Source organism: Lagenorhynchus albirostris, chromosome 1, assembly GCF_949774975.1.
Source record: "Lagenorhynchus albirostris chromosome 1, mLagAlb1.1, whole genome shotgun sequence".
NCBI lineage: Eukaryota > Metazoa > Chordata > Mammalia > Artiodactyla > Delphinidae > Lagenorhynchus > Lagenorhynchus albirostris.
In genome coordinates, this window is record NC_083095.1 from 163,885,224 (window position 1) to 163,903,710 (window position 18,487).

The 18,487-nt window shown below is 41.6% G+C and overlaps 2 protein-coding genes across 15 annotated transcripts in view; one reads left to right on the top strand and one right to left on the bottom strand.

The window, feature by feature from the left end:
- Positions 1–18,487, top strand: part of RCCD1 (RCC1 domain containing 1) — a 48,488-nt gene that overhangs the window by 6,696 nt on the left and 23,305 nt on the right. For 9 of the 11 annotated variants that reach the window (XM_060158434.1, XM_060158425.1, XM_060158444.1 and 6 more), the window contains one exon: positions 480–509. The exons of 1 other annotated variant lie outside the window; for it this stretch is intronic. In XM_060158434.1, the coding sequence (XP_060014417.1) occupies positions 480–509 (30 nt within the window). Of the gene's footprint in view, positions 1–479; positions 510–1,079; positions 1,852–18,487 lie in introns of those variants that run through there. One more of the 11 variants, XM_060158464.1, reaches the window with a different exon arrangement.
- The window catches only part of PRC1 (protein regulator of cytokinesis 1), a 29,109-nt gene continuing 27,418 nt past the window's right edge, over positions 16,797–18,487 (bottom strand). For all 4 annotated transcript variants that reach the window (XM_060158392.1, XM_060158382.1, XM_060158400.1 and 1 more), the window contains one exon: positions 16,797–17,960. In XM_060158392.1, the coding sequence (XP_060014375.1) occupies positions 17,932–17,960 (29 nt within the window). In that variant the 3' untranslated portion in view covers positions 16,797–17,931. The remainder of the gene's footprint in view (positions 17,961–18,487) is intronic.

Below are 18,487 nucleotides of genomic sequence, written 5' to 3' on the forward strand. Positions count from 1 at the left end.
GAGCGGGAGGTCCCTCCACCCCGCTCTCTAGCTGGTGGCTGCAGAAAAGGGTGTGGTCACCTAAACAACTACCATTTTAATTAAGCATCTTTGACATGTACTGAGTAGCTGCCCCACTCAGTACACTCCCACGGGGCTTTAACAGTGGCTCCCCAGCCTGTCAGGCCCCGAAGGTTCTTCCTTCTGGAGGGAGGCTAGTGTTGCCAGCCTTTCATCTGACAGCAGGGCTGTCCTAAACTCAGCAGCTGTCAGCTGCAGGCCAATCAGTCCGCATATAGGGAGGTGAACTTTTTCAGTTTGGATCCTTTATCACCCCAAATGTGACTAGACAGTTGTTAAAGAGAGAGAGGATACGTTTTGCTACGCCAAGTAAGTCTCGTGGTGACCAGAACATGCTGGCAGGCCGAGCTGGACAAATGCCTAGTCAAAGAGCAGTGGTGTCAGCCCCTTACTGTCCTTTTGCTGTCCTTTGGTTGCAGGAACGGGGGACCTCTACACTTGGGGCTGGGGTAAGTAAAAGCTTTGCTTTTGTGATGCTTAAACCAAGGGGAGGAAAGACCTGGGAGTAGAGGGCAGGTGACAACAGCCATGCAGAGAAGTGGAAGCAGGGGACTCGGCCTGACCATTGGGACTGAAAAGCTGTCTACTCCCTTCTTTGGAACAGATCTAGGCACACTAAGAGGGGCAGAGACCAGACAAGAGAGAAATAGGACAACATGTCAGTATTTCCCATCTACCTTTCTGAAAAGGTATTTGTCTTAAGGGAATATTTAGCCAGCAGTCATGAAACATCTTTTGGTCTGGCACTGGGTAGAGAAAAAGATAAAATAAAAATCTCTGCTCTGAACATCTGAGCTTAGAAGTGGGGAGCCTGGAGGAGCATCTTGCCTCTTGGGGACCTGTGGAATTGCCTGGTCCTGGAGGCTCTGTGGTGCTGGTCTCCTGAATTCACAGAGCAGACACCAGCAGACTGGTGGCTTAAGCCCAGCACTTCAGTCAATGGGCTGTTTTTCCTTCCTGGAGGGGAAAAGCCACAAGGCCCAGTGGAGAGGATGGCAAAGCAGCTCATTTCACTTTAGGTAAATATGGACAGCTTGGCCACAAAGACACGACCAGCTTGGATCGGCCCTGCCGTGTGAAGTACTTTGTAGATAAGCAACTCCAAGTAAGGACCGTGAGCTGTGGGCCCTGGAACACCTATGTGTATGCTGTGGAAAAAGAGAAGAGCTGACATGTATAGATAGATAAGGGCATAAAATAAATGTAGAGTGAAAAATTATGAAGCTAACACCTGTGAAACTCCCCCCAGGTCAAGGAAAACCATTGCCAGCACCCCAGAGGCCCCACATTTGTTCCCTATCACAGCCCTCTTGCTCCACCTTAGAGCAGGCAGCATCCTCAACTTTGTCTTCACATTAGAAACACCTGGAGGGAACTCCCTGGCGGTCCAGTGGTTAGGACTCTGCGCTTTCACTGCCTAGGGCACGGGTTCAATCCCCGGTCTGGGAACTAAGATCACACAAGCCGCGTGGCACAGTGTGGCCCAAAAAAAAAAAAGGAAAAGAAAGAAACACCTGGAGATTTGAAACTGGATGCCTAAAGCCAGCATCGCAGACACAATGAAATCAGAACTTAGGGGTGTGGAACCTAGATGTGGGTAGATTTTTTAGGCTGCCCCACCCCCGGTGATTTGGAGGTAGTGCTAAGATTGGGAACCACTAGAGGTCATCTTCTTTTGTTATTCATATACCTGTTTTCATTTTGACTCATACCATTCCTTGTATGCATCTTTATACAATATAATTTGTCTGCTTTTGAACTTTAGGTAAATAGAATCATTCTGTGTATGTTCTTTTATGTCTTGTTTTTTCATCAGCACTGTGTGATTCATCTGTGGTGTCGTGCAGTTGATTCATTTTTTATTGTTATATGGTATTCCATTGTATGAATTATACCTCAAGTTATATATTCTCTTACTGATAGTAATTTGTTTCTTTTTTCTTATTGAGTTAAAATACACATAACAAAAAATTTACTACCTTAATCATTTTTAAGTGGCATTAAATACGTTCACATTGTTGTGTAGCCATCACCACCATCCATTCCCATCTCTTTTCATCTTGTAAATCTGAAACTCTACAGCTATAAACAATAACTCCCTGTTCTCCCCAGCCCCTGGCAACCATCATTATACCTTGTGTCTGTCCTGTGCTCTTGACTACTCTACGTACCTAATATAAGTGGAATCATACAGTATTTATCTTTTAATAAGATAAATATTGGCTTATTTCACTTAGCATAATGTTCTCAAGGTTCATCTATGTTATAGCATATTGCAGAATTTCCTTCCTTTTTAGGTCTGAATAATATTCCATTGTATGTATATACCACATTTTGTTTATCCATTCATTGGTTGATGGACACTTGGGTTGCTTTCATGTTTTAGCTATTGTGAATACTGCTCCTATGAACATGGGTTTACAAACATCTCTTTGAGACTGTGCTTTTAATTTTTTTGGATATATACCCTAAAGTGGAATTGCTGGGTCATATGGTAATTCTATTTTTAATTTTTTGAGGAGCCTACATACTGTTTTCCACAGTGGCTTTCCCATTTTACAATCCCACCAATAGTGCACAAGTGTTCCAACTTCTCCACATCCTCACCGAATACTGTTTTCTGTTTTTTTGACAGTAACCATCCTGATAGGTGTGAGGTGGTATCTCATTGTAATTTTGATTTGCGTTTCCCTAATAATTAGTGATGTTAAGCATCTTTTCATGTGCTTATTGGCCATTCACATATCTTTTTTGGAGAAATGTCTATTCAAGTCCTTTGCCCATTTTTGAATCTGATTTTGTGTGTGTGTGTGTGTGTGTGTGTGTGTTGTTTTAGGAGTTCTCTATATATTCTAGATACTAATCCCTTATCAAATAAGTGATTTGGAAATATTTTCTCCCATTCTGTTGGTTGCCTTTTTATTTTGTTGATACTGTCTCAATGTAAAAAGTTTAATTTTCATGAAGTCCAATTTGTCTATTTTTTCTTTTGTTGCCTATGCCTTTGTTGTCATATCTGAGAAATCATCACCAAATCCAATATTATGAAGCTTCTGTCCTATGTTTTTCCAAGAATTTTATTGTTTTAGGTTTTATATTTTGGCCCTTGATCCATTTTGAGTTACTTTTGTATATAGTGTTAGGTAAGAGTCCAACTTCATTCTTTTGCATGTGGTTATCCAGTTTTCCCAGCACCATTTGTTGAAAAGGCTGTCCTTTCCTCATTGAATGGCCTTGGCACCCTTCTCAAAAATCATTTGATTGTATATTCGAGGGTTTATTTCTGGGCTCTCTATTCTATTTCATTGATCTATATGTCTGTCTCTTTTTATGTCAATACTGTTGTGATTACTATAGCTTTGTATTAGGTTTTGAAACCAAGAAGTGTGATTCCTCCAGTTTTAGTCTTTTTCAAAATTGTTTTGTCTGTTGGGGTCCCTTGAGATCCCATATGAGTTTTAGTGTTTTTCTATTTCTGTATAAAAGTCCTTGATATTTTAAGAATTGCACTGAATCTATAGATTGCTTTGGGTACTACTAACATTTTAACCATTTTTTTTTAATTTATTTTTTTTGGCCACGTCGGTTGAGGCACATGGGGTCTTCATTGAGGCGTGCGGGATCCTCTGTTGTGGCGCGGGCTCCTCGTTGTGGCACTCGGGCTTCTCTCTAGTTGCAGTGTGCGGGTTTTCTCTCTCTAGTTCTGGCATGCAGGCTCCAGAGCGCGTGGGCTCTGTAGTTTGCGGCACGTGGGCTGTCTTGTTGAGGCGCGTGAGCTCCGTGGTTGTGGTACACGGGTTTAGTTTCCCCGCGGCATGTGAGATCTTTGTTCCCCAACCAGGGATCGAACCTCTGTCCCCTGCATTGAAAGGCAGGTTCTTTACCACTGGACCACCAGGGAAGTCCACTTTTAACAACATTAAGTCTTCCAGTCCATGATCGTGGGATGTGTTTCCATTTATTTATGTCTATAATTTCTTTCAGGAGTGTTTTGTAGTTTTCATTTTACATGTCTTTTACCTCCTTGGTTAATTCCTAAGTATTTTATTCTTTTTGATGCTACTACATATGGAATCATTTTTTAAAATTAATTATTTTTGGCTGCGTTGGGTCCTTGCTGCTGCACGCGGGCTTTCTCTAGTTTCAATGAGCCAGGGCTACTCTTTGTTGTGGTGTGCAGGCTTCTCATTGCAGTGGCTTCTCTTGTTGCGGAGCTCTAGGCACGCGGGCTTCAGTAGTTGTGGCTCGCAGGCTCTAGAGCGCAGGCTCAGTAGTTGTGGTGCACGGGCTTAGTTGCTCCGCGGCATGTGGGATCTTCCCAGCCCAGGGCTCGAACCCAGGTCCCCTGCAGTGGCAGGTGGATTCTTAACCACTGTGCCACCAGGGAAGCCCTGGAATCATTTTTGTAATTTCCTTTTTGGATTGTTCATTGTGTATAGAAATACAACTGATTTTTGTGTGTTGACTTTGTATCTTGCTACTTTGCTGAAGTCATTTATTAGTTCTAACAGCTTTTTTGTAGTCTTTAGGATTTTCTACATATAAGATCATTCATCTGCAGAGATACTTTTACTTCTTCCTTTCTAATTTGGATGCCTTTTATTTCTTTTATAACCTAATGGCTCTGACTAGAACTTCCATTACTATGTTGAATAAAAGTGGTGAAAGTGGGCATCCTTGCCTTGTTCCTGATCTTAGAGGAAAAGCCATTGAGTACTGTTTGCTGTGGGATTTTCATATACGGATTTTATTGTGTGGAAGTAGTTCCCCTCTTTTCCTATTTTACTGAGTGTTTTTAATCACGAAAGGGTGCAGAATCTTGCTTTTTCTACATCAGTTGAGATGATCATGTGTTTTTTTTCCTTCATTTTGTTGATGTAGCTTGTTGCATTGATCATCCTTGTATTCCAGGAATAAATCTCACTTGGTCATGATGTATAATCCTTTTCAAGTGTTGCTGAATTCTGTTTGCTAGTATTTTGCTGAAGATTTTTTTCATCTATATTCAAAAGGGATATTGGTCTATCGTTTTCCTGTAGTGTCTTCTGGCTTTGGTATCAAAGTTATGCTGGCCTCACAGAATGAGTTAGGAAGTGTTTCTTCCTCTGAAATATTTTGGAAAAATTTGAGAAGGATTGGTGTTAGTTCTTTAAATATTTGGTAGAATTCACAGTGAAGCCATTAGGTCCAAGGCTTTTCTTTCTTGGGAAATTTTTTTTTTTTAATTATTTGTTTATTTTTGGCTGTGTTGGGTCTTCATTGCTGCATGCAGGCTTTGTCTAGTTGTGGTCAGCAGGGGCTACTCTTTGTTGCGGTGCACGGGCTTCTCATTGTGGTAGTTTCATCTTGTTGCGGATCATGGGCTCTAGGCACATGGGCTCAGTAGTTGTGGCTTGCGGGCTCTACAATGCCCGCTCAGCAGTTGTGGCGCACGGGCTTAGTTGCTCCGCGGCCTGTGGGATCTTCCCGGACCAGGCCTCAAACCCATGTCCCCTGCATTGGCAGGCGGATTCTTAACCACTGTGCCACCAGGGAAGCCCTTTCCTGGGAAATTGTTGAGTCGTGATTCAATCTCCTTACTAGTTATAGGTCTATTCAGATTGTTTATTTCTTTGTGATTTAGTCTTGATAGGTTTTGTGTTTCTAGGAACATGTCCATTTCACCCAGGTAATCTGATTTGTTGGTGTACAATTAATTGCTCATAGTACTCTTTTAAAAAAATTTTTTAAAATTTATTTGGCTGCACCAGGTCTTAGTTGCAGCATGCGGGATCTAGTTTGCTGACCAGGGATTGAACCCAGGCCCCCTGCCCTGGGAGCAAGGAGTCCTAACTGCTGTACTACCAGGGAAGTCCCCATAGTACTCTTTTAAAACCCTTTTTTCTTTCTGTAGAATTAGTAGCAATGTCCCTGCTTTCATTTTTTTAAATATATAAATTTGTTTATTTTTATTTTTGGCTGTGTTGGGTCTTCCGTTGCCACACAGGGGCTTTCTCTATTTGAGGCGAGGGGGCTACTCTTTGTTGTGGTGGTGGGCTTCTCATTGCAGTGGCTTCTCTTGTTGGGGAGTAAAGGCTCTAGGTGTGCAGGCTTAGTTGCTCCATGGCATGTAGGATCTTCCTGGACCAGGGATCGAACCTGGGTCCCCTGCACTGGCAGACAGATTCTTAACCACTGCGGCAAGTCCCCTTGCTTTCATTTCTGATTTTAATGACTTGTGTCTTTTTTCCTTAGTCCATCTAGCTAAAATTTCATTGATCTTTTTAAAGAACCAACTTTTGGTTTCACTGATTTTCTCTATTGTTTTTCTATACTGAATTTTGTATCTTTGCTGTAATCTTTATTTCCTTCCTTCTGCTAGCTTTTGGTTTAGTTTGTTCTTTTTCTAGTTTTTAAGTTGGAAGTTAGATGGCTGACAAGATCTTTCTTGTTTTTTTAACGTGAACATTTACAGCTATAATTTCCCCTTAGCACTGCTTTTGCTGCATCCCATAAGTTTTGGTATGCTTTGTTTTTTTCATTCATTCTAAGTATTTTCTAATTTCCCCTGTGATTTCCTCTTTGGTCCACTGGTTATTTTTAATTAATATTAAATATTAATATTTACATAAAATATAAATATTAATATAAATATTAAGCCCTGGCGAGCTGGGGCTACTCTTCATTGTGGTGTGTGGGCTGCAGTGGCTTCTCTTTGTTGCAGAGCACAGGCTCTAGGCGCATGGGCTTCAGCAGTTGTGGTACATGGGCTCAGTAGTTGTGTATGGGCTGTAGAGCTCAGGCTCAGTAGTTGTGGCGCACGGGCTTAGCTGCTCTGCGGCATGTGGGATCTTCCCGGACCAGGGCTTGAACCCATGTCCCCTGAATTGGCAGGTGGATTCTTCACCACTGCATCATCAGGGAAGTCCCCAGGACCATTATTTTCAAGTCTTTGTCTAATATAGCTGCCATTAAGTCTTTTTCAGGGACAAGATTCTGGTGATTTATTTTCTTTTGAATAGGCCATACTCTCATGTTTCTTTGCATGTCTTGTGACTTTTTTGTTGAATACTGGACATTTGAATCTGGTAATATGGTAACTCTGGGAATCAGATTCTCCCCCTTCCCCAGGGTTTGCCATTGTTTTGTTTTTCTGAATTGTCGTAGGCTGTCTCTGTACCAAGGATCAGCCTGAGGTGTAAACGTAATATCGTCTTTTCTGAGCCTTTCCTTAGGTATTGTGGTTACTTTCTAATTTTCCCCATATATACAGATACTTTTGAATGTCCTAGTCTTTAACATCTGACTCCCAAAAGGGAAAAAGTGAAAAATGAAGGGGGAACATAAAGGCACTGATCTGTTAAATTTCCTGGAAGTCACCTGGGTGGGTTGCTAGTACCAGAGGGAGGAAAACAGTTCTCACAGAATGGTGGTTGTGGGTTACTGGCTATCTGGCGGCTCCCTGGAGGACCAGTGCAAGAGCTCACCTTTGTTTTGCCAGACTTAGTGTTCCCAGGGCTGGGCAACTTTTGCTGAAAGTATTTAAAGGCACAAGTATTGCCTGCAATAACCTGGGCAAGGGAAAGATCTGGGAAGAAAGAGCTTGGGAAAGGAGATGATAGGGAGAAAGGCCTTTTAAAAGGTCCCACAGTATACTGGGGAATCAAAGCATAACGCATGCCCAGGGCTGGATATTTGCTCAGAAATGCCTGAGAAAACAATAAGCTTTCATGTCTAGCATTCAGGCTCTACACAAGCAGGACTGAAAGCTAAGGCAGAGTTGTAAACAGCCTGGCTAAGCATTAAAGGCTTGCTCCAACACAAAGTCAATCATCTGTAAAGAGTGTTATTTTTTTTTCTCACTTTTCTTTTAATAAGTGAGTTTTGCAAGGTTGCAGGATACAAGAGCAATATACAAAAATCAACTGCTATATGTAGCCAAGCAACAACCAGAAATTCTAATTTAAAAATACCATTTACAATAGCATGAAGAAACCTGAAATACTTAGGGATAAATCTGACAAAGATGTGAAAGATCTGTAAACATGACCTACAAAATACTGAGAGAAATTAAAGAAAACCTAAATAAATGGAGAGATATGCCTTGTTCGGGGGTTGTCAGTTCTCCCTCAGTTGGTCTACAGATTCAATGCAATGCCAATCAAAATCCTACCAGATTTTGGGTAGAAATTGACAAGCTTTTTTCCTAAAACTCATACAGAAATGCACAGTAACCAGAACAGACAAAATAACGTTTAAAAGCACCAAGCTGGAAAGCTAACATTACCTGATTTCAAGAATTCGTATAAATCCTCAGTAATTAAGACAGGGTGGTACTGTCATTAGGACAAATAGATCAGCGGAACAGAAATGTACAGTGGAGAAGGTTTAGCTTTTCAGCTAATGGTGCTGGACAACTGGCTACCTGTACGCAAAAAGAATGAACTTAAAGCCATACCTGGAGCCATACAGATAGATGACACACACAGAGCCAAAATGAATCAGACGTAAATGTAAAACTGAAAACTTTAAACTTCTAGGAGAAAACCTTTATCATCTGGGGTTAGGTAAAGATTTCTTAGAGCAACAGCAGTACAATCCAAAGAACAAATGGATTTCATCAAAATTAAACCTCTGCTCTTCAGTGACACTGTTAAAAGAATTAAAGCAGCCTGAAATTAATATATGTCAATTATACTTCAAGAAAACAAAAAGAAGCCACAGATGGGGATAAGATCTTTGCAAAACATACACCTGATAAAAGAACTTGTATGCAGGATATATAGAGAGCTCTCAAAACTCAACAATAAGAACATAGCTCTGGAATTCCCTGGCAGTCCAGTGGTTAGGACTCTGCACTTCCCTGGGTTCGATCCCTGGTTGAGGATCTAAGATCTCATAAGCCATGTGGGCACAGCCAAAAAAATAAAAAATACAATTCAATTTTTAAAATGGCCAAAAATAGTAAACAGGTACTTCATCAAAGAAGATAAAAATAATGGCAAACAAGTACACAAAAAGATGTTAAACATCATTTCATTAGGGAAGTGAAAATTCCAACCACAATGAGATACCATTTCACAGCCACTAAAATGGCTAAAATTATAAAGACTGACCATACAAAGTGTTGGAAAAGATTGAAGAAATTGGAACCTTCAGGGACTTCCCTGGTGGCACAGTGGTTAAGAATCCACCTGCCAATGCAGGGGACATGGGTTCGATCCCTGGTCTGGGAAGATCCCACATGCCACGAAGCAACTAAGCCTGTGAGCCACAGCTACTGAGCCTGCACTCTAGAGCCCACGAGCCACAACTACTGAGCCCACGTGCTTCAACTACTGAAGCCCGCACACCTACAGCCCACGCTTCACAGCAAGAGAAGCCACCACAATGAGAAGCCCATGCACTGCAATGAAGAGTAGTCCCCACTCACAACTAGAGAAAGCCTGTGTGCAGCAACAAAGACCCAACACAGCCAAAAATAAATGATAAAAAAAAAGAAATTAGAACCCTTATACATTACTGATGAGAATGTAAAATAGTCCAACTGCTTTGGAAAACCGTTTGGCAGTTTTTTAAAAAGTTAAACATACACCTACCATATGTATGATGCAGGCATTCCACTCCTAGGTATTTAGCCAAAAGAAAATATATCTCCATACAAAGACTTGTACATAGCAATGAAACCAGAAGTTTCCTAATAGTACCTCAGCCTCTTTTTTTTTTTCATTTTAACATCTTTATTGGAGTATAATTGCTTTACAATGGTATGTTAGTTTCAGCTTCACAACAAAATGAATCAGTTATATATACACATATGTTCCCATATCTCTTCCCGCTTGTGTCTCCCTCCCTCCCACCCTCCCTATCACACCCCTCCAGGCGGTCACAAAGCACCGAGCTGATCTCCTTGTGCTATGCGGCTGCTTCCCACTAGCTATCTACCTTACGTTTGGTAGTGTATATATGTCCATGCCTCTCTCTCTCTTTGTCACAGTTTACCCTTCCCCCTCCCCATATCCTCAAGTCCATTCTCTAGTAAGTCTGTGTCTTTATTCCTGTTTCACCCCTAGGTTTTTCATGACATTTTTTTTTCTTAAATTCCATATATATGTGTTAGCATACGGTATTTGTCTCTCTCTTTCTGACTTACTTCACTCTGTATGACAGACTCTAGGGCTATCCGCCTCATTACAAATAGCTCAATTTCGTTTCTTTTTATGGCTGAGTAATATTCCATTGTATATATGTGCCACATCTTCTTTATCCATTCATCCGCTGATGGACACTTAGGTTGTTTCCATCTCCGGGCTATTGTAAGTAGAGCTGCAATGAACATTTTGGTACATGACTCTTTTTGAATTAAGGTTTTCTCGGGGTATATGCCCAGTAGTGGGATTGCTGGGTCATATGGTAGTTCTATTTGTAGTTTTTTAAGGAACCTCCATACTGTTCTCCACAGTGGCTGTATCAATTTACATTCCCACCAACAGTGTAAGAGGGTTCCCTTTTCTCCACACCCTCTCCAGCATTTATTGTTTCTAAATTTTTTGATGATGGCCATTCTGACTGGTGTGAGATGATATCTCATTGTAGTTTTGATTTGCATTTCTCTAATGATTAGTGATGCTGAGTATTCTTTCATGTGTTTGTTGGCAGTCTGTATATCTTCTTTGGAGAAATGTCTATTTAGGTCCTCTGGCAGTTTTTGGATTGGGTTGTCTGTTTTTTTGTTATTAAGCTGCATGAGCTGCTTATAGATTTTGGAGATTAATCCTTTGTCAGTTGCTTCATTTGCAAATATTTTCTCCCATTCTGAGGGCTGTCTTTTGGTCTTGTTTATGGTTTCCTTTGCTGTGCAAAAGCTTTTAAGTTTCATTAGGTCCCATTTGTTTATTTTTGTTTTTATTTCCATTCCTCTAGGAGGTGGGTCAAAAAGGACCTTGCTGTGATTTATGTCAGAGTGTCCTGCCTATGTTTTCCTCTAAGAGTTTGATAGTTTCTGGCCTTACATTTAGGTCTTTAATCCATTTTGAGCTTATTTTTGTGTATGGTGTTAGGGAGTGATCTAATCTCATACTTTTACATGTAGCTGTCCAGTTTTCCCAGCACCACTTATTGAAGAGGCTGTCCTTTCTCCACTGTACACTCCTGCCTCCTTTATCAAAGATTAGTTGACCATAGGTGTGTGGGTTTATCTCTGGGCTTTCTATCCTGTCCCATTGATCAATATTTCTGTTTTTGTGCCAGTACCGTACTGTCTTGATTACTGTAGCTTTGTAGTATAGTCTGAAGTCAGGAAGCCTGATTCCTCCAGCTCCGTTTTTCGTTCTCAAGACTGCTTTGGCTATTCGGGGTCTTTTGTGTTTCCATACAAATTGTGAATTTTTTTTTGTTCTAGTTCTGTGAAAAATGCCAGTGGTAGTTTGATAGGGATTGCATTGCATTTGTAGATTGCTTTGGGTAGTAGAGTCATTTTCACAATGTTGATTCTTCCAATCCAAGAACATGGTATATCTCTCCATCTATTTGTATCATCTTTAATTTCTCTCATCACTGTCTTATAATTTTCTGCATACAGGTCTTTTGTCTCCTTAGGTAGGTTTATTCCTAGATATTTTATTCTTTTTGTTGCAATGATAAATGGGAGTGTTTTCTTGATTTCACTTTCAGATTTTTCATCCTTAGTGTATAGGAATGCCAGAGATTTCTGTGCATTAATTTTGTATCCTGCTACTTAACCAAATTCATTGATTAGCTCTAGTAGTTTTCTGGTAGCATCTTTAGGATTCCCTATGTATAGTATCATGTCATCTGCAAATAGTGACAGCTTTACTTCTTCTTTTCTGATTTGGATTCCTTTTATTTCCTTTTCTTCTCTGATTGCTGTGGCTAAAACTTCCAAAACTATGTTGAGTAAGAGTGGTGAAAGTGGGCAACCTTGTCTTGTTCCTGATCTTAGTGGAAATGCTTTCAGTTTTTCACCATTGAGGACGATGTTGGCTGTGGGTTTGTCATATATGGCCTTTATTATGTTGAGGAAAGTTCCCTCTATGCCTACTTTCTGCAGGGTTTTTATCATAAATGGGTGTTGAAGTTTGTCAAAAACTTTCTCTGCATCTATTGAGATGATCATATGGTTTTTCTCCTTCAATTTGTTAATATGGTGTATCACGTTGATTGATTTGCGTATATTGAAGAATCCTTGCATTCCTGGAATAAACCCCACTTGATCATGGTGTATGATCCGTTTAACGTGCTGTTGGATTCTGTTTGCTAGTATTTTGTTGAGGATTTTTGCATCTATGTTCATCAGTGATATTCGCCTGTAGTTTTCTTTCTTTGTGACATCCTTGTCTGGTTTTGGTATCAGGGTGATGGTGGTCTCGTAGAATGAGTTGGGGAGTGTTCCTCCCTCTGCTATATTTTGGAAGAGTTTGAGAAGGATAGGTGATAGCTCTTCTCTAAATGTTTGATAGAATTCGCCTGTGAAGCCATCTGGTCCTGGGCTTTTGCTTGTTGGAAGATTTTTAATCACAGTTTCAATTTCAGTGCTTGTGATTGGTCTGTTCATATTTTCTATTTCTTCCTGATTCAGTCTTGGCAGGTTGTGCCTTTCTAAGAATTTGTCCATTTCTTCCAGGTTGTCCATTTTATTGGCATAGAGTTGCTTGTAGTAATCTCTCATGATCTTTTGTATTTCTGCAGTGTCAGTTGTTACTTCTCCTTTTTCATTTCTAATTCTATTGATTTCACTCTTCTCCCTTTTTTTCTTGATGAGTCTGGCTAATGGTTTATCAATTTTGTTTATCCTTTCAAAGAACCAGCTTTTAGTTTTATTGATCTTTGCTATCGTTTCCTTCATTTCTTTTTCATTTATTTCTGATCTGATTTTTATGATTTCTTTCCTTCTGCTAACTTTGGGGTTTTTTTGTTCTTCTTTCTCTAATTGCTTTAGGTGCAAGGTTAGGTTGTTTATTCGAGATGTTTCCTGTTTCTTAACGTAGGATTGTATTGCTATAAACTTCCCTCTTAGAACTGCTTTTGCTGCATCCCATAGATTTTGAGTCGTCGTGTCTCCATTGTCATTTGTTTCTAGGTATTTTTTGATTTCCTCTTTGAATTCTTCAGTGATCACTTCATTATTAAGTAGTGTATTGTTTAGCCTCCATGTGTTTGTATTTTTTACAGATCTTTTCCTGTAATTGATATCTAGTCTCATAGCGTTGTGGTCAGAAAAGATACTTGATACAATTTCAATTTTCTTAAATTTACCAAGGCTTCATTTGTGACCCAAAATATGGTCTATCCTGGAGAATGTTCCATGAGCACTTGAGAAAAATGTGTATTCTGTTGTTTTTGGATGGAATGTCCTATAAATATCAATTAAGTCCATCTTGTTTAATGTATCATTTAAAGCTTGTGTTTCCTTATTTATTTTCATTTTGACTGATGTGTCCATTGGTGAAAGTGGGGTGTTAAAGTCCCCTACTATTTTTGTGTTACTGTCAATTTCCCCTTTTATGGCTGTTAGATTTGCCTTATGTATTGAGGTGCTCCTATGTTGGGTGCGTAAATATTTACAATTGTTATATCTTCTTCTTGGATTGATCCCTTGATCATTATGTAGTGTCCTTCTTTGTCTCTTGTAATAGTCTTTATTTTAAAGTCTGTTTTGTCTAATATGAGAATTGCTACTCCAGCTTTCTTTTGGCTTCCATTTGCATGAAATACCTTTTTCCATCCCCTTACTTTCAGTCTGTATGTGTCCCTGGGTCTGAAGTGGGTCTCTTGTAGACAGCATATGTACGGGTCTTATTTTTGTATCCATTCAGCCAGTCTGTGTCTTTTGGTTGGAGCATTTAATCCATTTACATTTAAGGTAATTATCGATATGTATGTTCCTATTACCATTTTCTCAATTGTTTTGGGTTTGTTATTGTAGGTCTTTTCCTTCTCTTGTGTTTCTTACCTAGAGAAGTTCCTTTAGCAGTTGTTGTAGAGCTGGTTTGGTGGTGCTGAACTCTCTCAGCTTTTGCTTGTCTGTAAAGGTTTTAATTTCTCCGTCAAATCTGAATGAGATCCTTGCTGGGTAGAGTAATCTTGGTTGCAGGTTTTTCTCCTTCATCACTTTCAATATGTCCTGCCACTCCCTTCTGGCTTGCAGAGTTTCTGCTGAAAGATCAGCTGTTAACCTTATGGGGATTCCCTTGTGTGTTATTTGTTGTTTTTCCCTTGCTGCTTTTAATATGCTTTCTTTGTATTTAATTTTTGACAGTTTGATTAATATGTGTCTTGGCGTATTTCTCCTTGGATTTATCCTGTATGGCACTCTCTGTGCTTCCTGGACTTGATTAACTATTTCCTTTCCCATATTAGGGAAGTTTTCAACTATAATCTCTTCAAATATTTTCTCAGTCCCTTTCTTTTTCTCTTCTTCTTCTGGAACCCCTATAATTCGAATGTTGGTGCGTTTAATGTTGTCCCAGAGGTCTCTGAGACTGTCCTCAGTTCTTTTCATTCTTTTTTCTTTATTCTGCTCTGCATTAGTTATTTCCACTATTTTATCTTCCAGGTCACTTATCCGTTCTTCTGCCTCAGTTATTCTGCTATTGATCCCATCTAGAGTATTTTTCATTTCATTTATTGTGGTGTTCATCATTTTTTGTTTCATCTTTAGTTCTTCTAGGTCCTTGTTAAATGTTTCTTGCATTTTGTCTATTCTATTTCCAAGATTTTGGATCATCTTTACTAACATTAATCTGAATTCTTTTTCAGGTAGACTGCCTATTTCCTCTTCATTTGTTAGGTCTGGTGGGTTTTTATCTTGCTCCTTCATCTGCTGTGTGTTTTTCTGTCTTTTCATTTTGCTTACCTTACTGTGTTTGGGGTCTCCTTTTTGCAGGCTGAAGGTTCGTAGTTCCTGTTGTTTTTAGTGTCTGTCCCCAGTGGCTAAGGTTGGTTCAGTGGGTTGTGTAGGCTTCCTGGTGGAGGGGAATAGTGCCTGTGTTCTGGTGGATGAGGCTGGATCTTGTCTTTCTGGTGGGCAGGTCCACGTCTGGTGGTGTGTTTTGGGGTGTCTGTAGACTTATTATGATTTTGGGCAGGCACTCTGCTAATGGGTGGGGTTGTGTTCCTGTCTTTCTAGTTGTTTGGCATAGGATGTCCAGCACTGTAGCTTGCTGGTCGTTGAGTGAAGCTGGGTCCTGGCGTTGAAATGGAGATCTCTGGGAGATTTTCACCGTTTGCTATTATGTGCAGCTGGGAGGCCTCTTGTGGACCAGTGTCCTGAAGTTGGCTCTCCCACCTCAGAGGCACAGCACTAACTCCTGGCTGCAGCACCAAGAGCCTTTCATCCACACGGCTCCTTAATTTGGGATGATTTGTTGTCTATTCAGGTATTCCACAGATGCAGGGTACATCAAGTTGATTGCTGTTTTTGAGGCTGCTTTCCCTTTCTCTTCTTTGTTCTCACAGCTCCCAGGGGCTCAGCTTTGGATTTGGCCTTGCCTGTGCATGTAGGTCGCTGGAGGGTGTCTGTTCTTTGCTCAGACAGGGCGGGGTTAAAGGAGCCGCTGATTCGGAGGCTCTGGCTCACTCAGGCCGGGGGGGTAGGGAGGGTCACGGAGTGCAGGGCGAGCCTGCGGCGGCAGAGGCCAGCATGATGTTGTGCCAGCCTGAGGCGCGCTGTGCATTCTCCCAGGGGAGTTGTCCCTGGATCCCGAGACCCTGGCAGTGGCGGGCTGCACAGGCTTCCCGGAATGGGGGTGTGGATAGTGACCTGTGTTCACACACAGGCTTCTTGGTGGCGGAAGCAGCGGCCTTAGCGTTTCATGTCTGTCTCTGGGGTCCGCACTTTTAGCCGCGGCTCGCGCCCATCTCTGGAGCTCCTTTAAGCAGCGTTCTTAATCCCCTCTCCTCGCGCACCAGGAAATAAAGAGGGAAGAAAACGTCTCTTGCCTCTTCGGCAGGTCCAGACTTTCCCCCCTGCAGGCTGTGTTCACGCCGCCAACCCCAGTCCTCTCCCGGCGCTCTGACTGAAGCCCGAGCCTCAGCTCCCAGCCCCGCCTGCCCCGGCGGGTGAGCAGACAAGCCTCTCGGCTGGTGAGTGCCGGTCGGCCCTGATCCCCTGTGCTGGAATCTCTCCGCTTTGCCCTCTGCACCCCTGTTGCTGTGCTCTCCTCTGCGGCTCAGAAGCTCCCTGCCTCCGCCACCCGCAGTCTCCGCCCGCGAAGGGGCTTCCTAGTGTGTGGACACTTTTCCTCCTTCACAGCTCCCTCCTGCTGGTGCAGGACCTGTCCCTATCCTTTTGTCTCTGTTTATTTTTTTCTTTTGCCCTACCCAGGTACGTGGGGGGTTTCTTGCCTTTTGGGAGGTCTGAGGTCTTCTGCCAGCATTCAGTAGGTGTTCTGTAGTTGTTGTTCCACGTGTAGATGTATTTCTGGTGTATCTGTGGGGAGGAAGGTAATCTCCGCGTCTTACTCTTCCGCCATCTTCCCGGAAGTCCGTGAATTCCCTCAGCCTCTTTATACATCAGGATTTAGGCTTTTTATTCCTCTCAAAAAACCTTTTTTCTCAGAATAAGAGATGTTCTTAATTTAGAAACACTCAAAAGAATGTGAAAATCATACTCCTGACTAAAAATTTCTTGTATGTTCTTTTAGTCTTTTCTGTTTTCCACAGACAAAAACCAACCAAAAAGTGACATGGGGAACAACGAAAACACACACCACAGTATATATCTTTGAAATATAAGTATACACATTTTAATTTATTTTTAAGAATATTTATATTTTAAAATCAGGACATTTATACGTATGCCTAAACAGCATGGCTGACACAGACCAAATCCACACTGGTAAGCTTCCAAGAACCATTTACTGTGCTGACAGTAGTGCTGGTGCAGGCAGACGGAGAATAAATAATAGTGCTTTGGGGAGCACAGTAGTGATTGATACATAGGGTAGGTGAAGAAGGAGCCTCATCGTGGACGCTACAGCATGCAGCTCCCAGTACTGATATGTGCAAAGTTCCAGATCTCCATGACAGAAACGGCCCAACCCATCCAAACAGCCTCCCAACTTGGCTGGCAAGTGCAGAGGGTGGAGGAACTCAGGCACAGGGGGCACAGGGATGGGGAACTGGACCCAGAGAAAAACTGAAGAAGCAAGAGTTCAGAAAAGTACGTGTGTTCACACACATACCCCCACAGCACTGGCCTATATAACAAAACTGTACACAATTTAACAAAGGTGCTCCCAGCCTCCCTGTCACCTCTTTGGCAGTGAGTCAGGCCATCCCAACTTCTGACACACAGACATCTTCATCAGGAGGAAGGCTGTCCTGTGTGGTGGGGACAGGCCTTTAGGTGAGAGCAAAGCTACTGAAGCTATAGCATTAACTGAATATCCCTAAACAAAAAAAGGTGTTAATTGCTAATTATAAGTGTACAAGCCCAAAACTGCTTCATGTCCCATACCCCAAGCTTGGGCATAGTCAATCATTTAACTACACAATGGTGAAGTAAAACAAGCCCTTGATCATGGTTTAGCAAGTACAATTACGGGGTAGGGAAAGAAATTAGGTTCCATATGCTAAAATTTACACTTACTGCTATGAACTATGTTTTAATGTATTTCTTGAGTCAAAATAAAACCAAGTGTTTAAGGACGTACTAAGCTTATGATGGACTCTCATCTGTAACTCATTCACTTCTGTAAGTTAGGCCCATGGTAGTAGAACCTGTCCAGGCTTTCAAGCACATCTAAACTGAAGAAACATTAAAGCCACCCCTGTATAATTAGGCACAGGGCATAGGAAACCTCAGCTGGATGACTGATCAGGGCTTCTCAGGACTGGATGTTGGTTGAATTGAGGATTCGAGAAGTAGCATCAGATTTGGAAGCCTTTGAAAGTTCTCGCTGTTGAAAAATAAATAACATCAGTGGCATTACTGTCCCCTCTCATGCATGCCCTGCCCTTGTAAGCACAGGTGAGTGTCAGCATACAGCCCAGCACAGGCTGTGTTAGGAACAAAAGGGGAGGGACTCTGAACACCTTAGTCACAGATTAAGCATGTGCACATATGCCCCTTGATTCCTTTCCTCAGCCAGTCCATTCTATTAAAACCTCACAGAAGAGAAATCCCTTATACTTCACAAAGTACTCTCTGAGTTGTCAAGCTAGGTAGGCAACAAGCTTTGGTCTTTTGAACCCTTTAGGAAACAATGCAATGGGCCAGAACATGTATCTACCAATCCCTGGGGCTGAGGGCCTTGTAACCTGCTGGTGATTTGATCTCATGCTGGAGCACGTGGTATAGAAGCAGAAGACAGAGCAGGAATGACCACTGAGAAAGGACAGATGTTAGTAGAGGTTAGTCTACTGGCTTCAGTGCTGCCTGGTGGAGTCTACCAGCCATAGCAACCAAAACCAGAAGAATCTCCCT